At 42.1% G+C, this 3,702-nt stretch overlaps 1 protein-coding gene across 1 annotated transcript in view; it reads right to left on the bottom strand.

Moving 5' to 3' along the window:
- Window positions 1-2,345: 2,345 nt before the first annotated feature.
- Window positions 2,346-3,702, bottom strand: part of Gpbp1l1 (GC-rich promoter binding protein 1 like 1) — a 28,171-nt gene continuing 26,814 nt past the window's right edge. Inside the window, exon 11 of the mRNA XM_023724188.1 lies at window positions 2,346-2,434. Within this exon, the coding sequence (XP_023579956.1) occupies window positions 2,346-2,434 (89 nt within the window). The remainder of the gene's footprint in view (window positions 2,435-3,702) is intronic.

Raw genomic sequence — 3,702 nt, 5'->3', positions numbered from 1 at the left:
TTTTTTAAGTTGCTCTGGCTGGGCTCAAAATTGCAATCTTAGGGAGCCGGGGAGATGGCTCAGTGGAATAAGCGCTTCCCTGGCAAGCGCAGGGCCTGAGTTCAACCCCCAGTTCTGCCAAAAATAAAAAAAAATAAAAATTGCAATCTTTCTGCCTTAGTTTCCTAAGTATTGGTATACCAGGGCTGACTACAATCACTACGTCTGAACCAAGTCACCCTAGGAAGAGTAGTCTCTAAATTCCATTCAGATTGCTTCAGCTGCAGTGGGAATAATTAGCACAGCTCAAGGAGTGAGAACTGTCAAGAGAACACAATCCACTAGATGAGGGAATAAATTCTAAAAAGGAATTCTTTCTCAAGGGTCAAGAAGTCTGGCCAAATTTTCCTCCAGTCTCCAACTACCCCTTGAACAGGCATCTATCAAGTTATAAAGTAGTAAGAGGTCTGGACTTGCCCCATATCTCAAAGAGGCTCTCTTTAAACAAGCCAGGTACCTAAAGTATTTCCTCCCAGATAATAATCTCAATTTTACAAGTTTAATAATTTTGCTATAATATTCTTAGCTCACTTTACACTATACATATATTTTTAAAGATAGGGTCTCACCATGTAGCTTCAGGTTGGCCTCAAGCTCACAATCCTGCCTCAGTTTCCCAAGTGTTGGGGTTACAGGTGTGGATTACAACACTTAGCCATTTCATTTATTTTTTATGTTTTTGATACAGGGTCTCACTACACAGCTCAGACTCATAGTAATCCTGTTTTTAGGTTTCCCAGCACTGGGATTACAGGCATGCTCAACCATACCTAGTCTTATAGGACTGGCATGGCATGAAGTACCAGGGATCAAACCTGGGTCCTTGTGCTTGCCAGGCAGACCCTTAGACCACCAAGCTATCTTCTCAGTCCAAATGCCTATTTGTCAAATAACCATGACATCAGGATTCACATTTAGTATTGTAATTAGCAAGTTTTCTATTAGCATATAAATGTTTGAAAATACATACGGAAGCTAGGTATAGTGGCACACATCTGTAATCCAGCAACTTGAGAGTCTGAAGCAGAATGATACCAAGTTAAATTTTACTGGGACAATTTAGCAAAATCCAGTTTCAAAACAAAAGTGTTGGGGATGTAGCTCAGTGGTGCTACATCCCTGGGTTTGATCTTGAGAACAAAAAAGGCCACTTTACATTCAATGAAGTATGATTATACATATAAATTGTCACACATACAAATTTTTTAGGGGGTGGTGGTGCTCTGGGCCTTCAAACTGAGTTGTAATTCCAGTCAATTTTTTTTTTTTTGCAGAACCGGGGATTGAACTCAGGTCTTTGCGCTTGCCAGGGAAGCACTTACTCTCTACTGAGCCATCTCCCCGGCTCCCGAGTCCTTATTTTTTAATGTATTTGGTTGTTACAGGGTCTCACTATGCAGCTTAGACTCATAGTGATCCTCCTGTTTTCAGCTTCCCAGTCCTGGGATTATAGGCATACTCCACTAGGCTCAGACTCTGTGGTTGGGGGCAGGGCTGGTGGCATGTGGTGCCAGAAATCAAAACACGGTCCCTGTGCTTACCCGAGCAGGCACTTTAGTCCACTGAGTTATTGCACTGGCCCTCCCAGCCCTTTCAGAAGGATTTTTTTTTGGCTGCTCAGGATGCCTTATGGGCAGGTCTGGTAAGGCATGAGGATCTGGGGATCGAAACCACAGAATTTTGAGCCTGATTTGTGTAAGCAGGAACTTAAAACTGAGCTAATGGGCAGGCTCCCCTCTCCTAGCCCTTTTAGAATGCAGTACAGTGATTAAACTCAGGATGCTGTGCTTGACAGGCAGGTATTTGTACCACTTAGCTATATCCCCAGCCCTCTTAAATTTTTTGCTTTGACAAATTGCTAAACTGCCCAAAGTCAAACTTGTAATTCACCTGCCCTCCATCTAGGATTACAGGTGTCCATCACTCATCCCGAGTTAATTCTTACTGCTCTACCTCAACTACTCTCACCAGTTTGCATGTGAATTGTTTATACTGTACCAGTATCACTAAGAATTATATGTAACACTGATCAGGTCTTCTCTTCCACAATAAATCATTTTTTCTTTTTATATTTGTCTTTTTTGAGGCAGGCTTTTGCTGTATAGTTCAGGCTGGCTTTGATCTTATTTTGTTGTCTAGGGTGGCCTCAAACTCACAATAATCCTCCTGCCACAGCCTCCAGAGCTCTGGGATTACAGGCATGTGCCACCACACCTGGCCACAAATCATCTAACATGCACCAACACCTATCATTCGTCTACTTACTTCCCAGCAGAATATACAGTAATTGTGGTTTCCTGTATCTCTCATGGACAAGCAAATGTAGCAATGGCAAATATGCCAGCATTCCGTGTCATGTATCGACTAACTTCTATTTCTTCATCAAATCTTTGGCCTAAAATTTCACTTTTTTCTTGTGTCATTTTTAAAATTTTTAAGACTATTTGTTCTTTTTATGCAACGGGGTGTCATTAAGTAGTACAAGCTGGCCTAGAACTCAATAATCCCCCTGGCCTCAGCCTCCTGAGTGCTGGGATTATGGTTTCATTTTTTCTAATACAACTGCTTATTCTCTGCCCTAGTGGGCTCGTTACTCCTTGCTTCCCAAACCTATGGCATGCAAAAGTGGTTTGGGAATTACATAATGAAATAATCTGTTTCCTCCACTGGCCATCTAGCTAGCACTGGTTCAGGTCTCCCCCCTCAAAGTTCTTATTTAGTAGAAACACTGAGGCACACTCACCCTCCTTAAAACATTCACATTTGGAAATACATTTGAATATAGGTACTAAAAAATGGCTAAAGATAGCTCAGCAGACTAAGCACCTGTTTTGGCAAATGCAGGGACCAGCGTTCAATCCCTGGTCCCTCATGCTGCATCGGCCCTGCCCCTGGGGCACACTGAGCAGGCCAATGGGTCGGGGTGTTGTGGCACACGCCTGTAATCCCAGCACTGGGGAGGCTGAAACAGGAGGATCACTATGAATCCAAGCTGCATAGTGAGACCCTGTACCAAATACGTTAATGACCCCTCCCCCCCTGAAAAAAAAAGGCTTAAGGAAAGAAAATTTAGTTTCTGATTGTATCAGTAGTAATTTATATAGCAAAGAATTTCTCCATCAAAAAAGTATCTGCGGGGGCCTGCCCCTTAGCTCAGTTCTTTAAGTGGCTGCTTCAACAAAGCAGTCAGGCTCAGGTTGCTGTGGTTCGTTCCCCACAACTCAAGCCAGCCAAACCTGCCCTGAAGGCATTCGGAACAAAAAAAAGTATCTGCTAAGGCTGGGAACACAGCTCAGGGGTCAAGTGGTTGCCCCGCAAGACAAGAATCCCAGTATGGAGGGAATAGCTCTGTTAGAAGCAAATAGGTATGTCTCAATTCAGATTTCTTCCAAACTTTTTAAAAACACTTCCCCTAAAAAGTATCCCCCCCTAGTTTTAAGGAAAATACACTTCTTACACAGGACAATCCAAACTGATGCAAAATATTTATTCCAAGTTAGTTATTTTATGCAGTAGTTTTTCCCCCTCAACAGACTTGTGATAACCACATCTTTTTAAATCTGTAAATAATGTTATCAAAATAATCTTAATCTTTGAAATCTCACAAAAATTTATATTTTACAATCCACCCTGAATATCAAGGCTGCAAGAATAACACATTTC

Source organism: Octodon degus, unplaced genomic scaffold (genome assembly GCF_000260255.1).
Source record: "Octodon degus isolate 3935 unplaced genomic scaffold, OctDeg1.0 scaffold00107, whole genome shotgun sequence".
NCBI classification, from domain to species: Eukaryota; Metazoa; Chordata; class Mammalia; order Rodentia; family Octodontidae; genus Octodon; species Octodon degus.
This window is presented reverse-complemented; position numbering and strand designations above follow the sequence as displayed.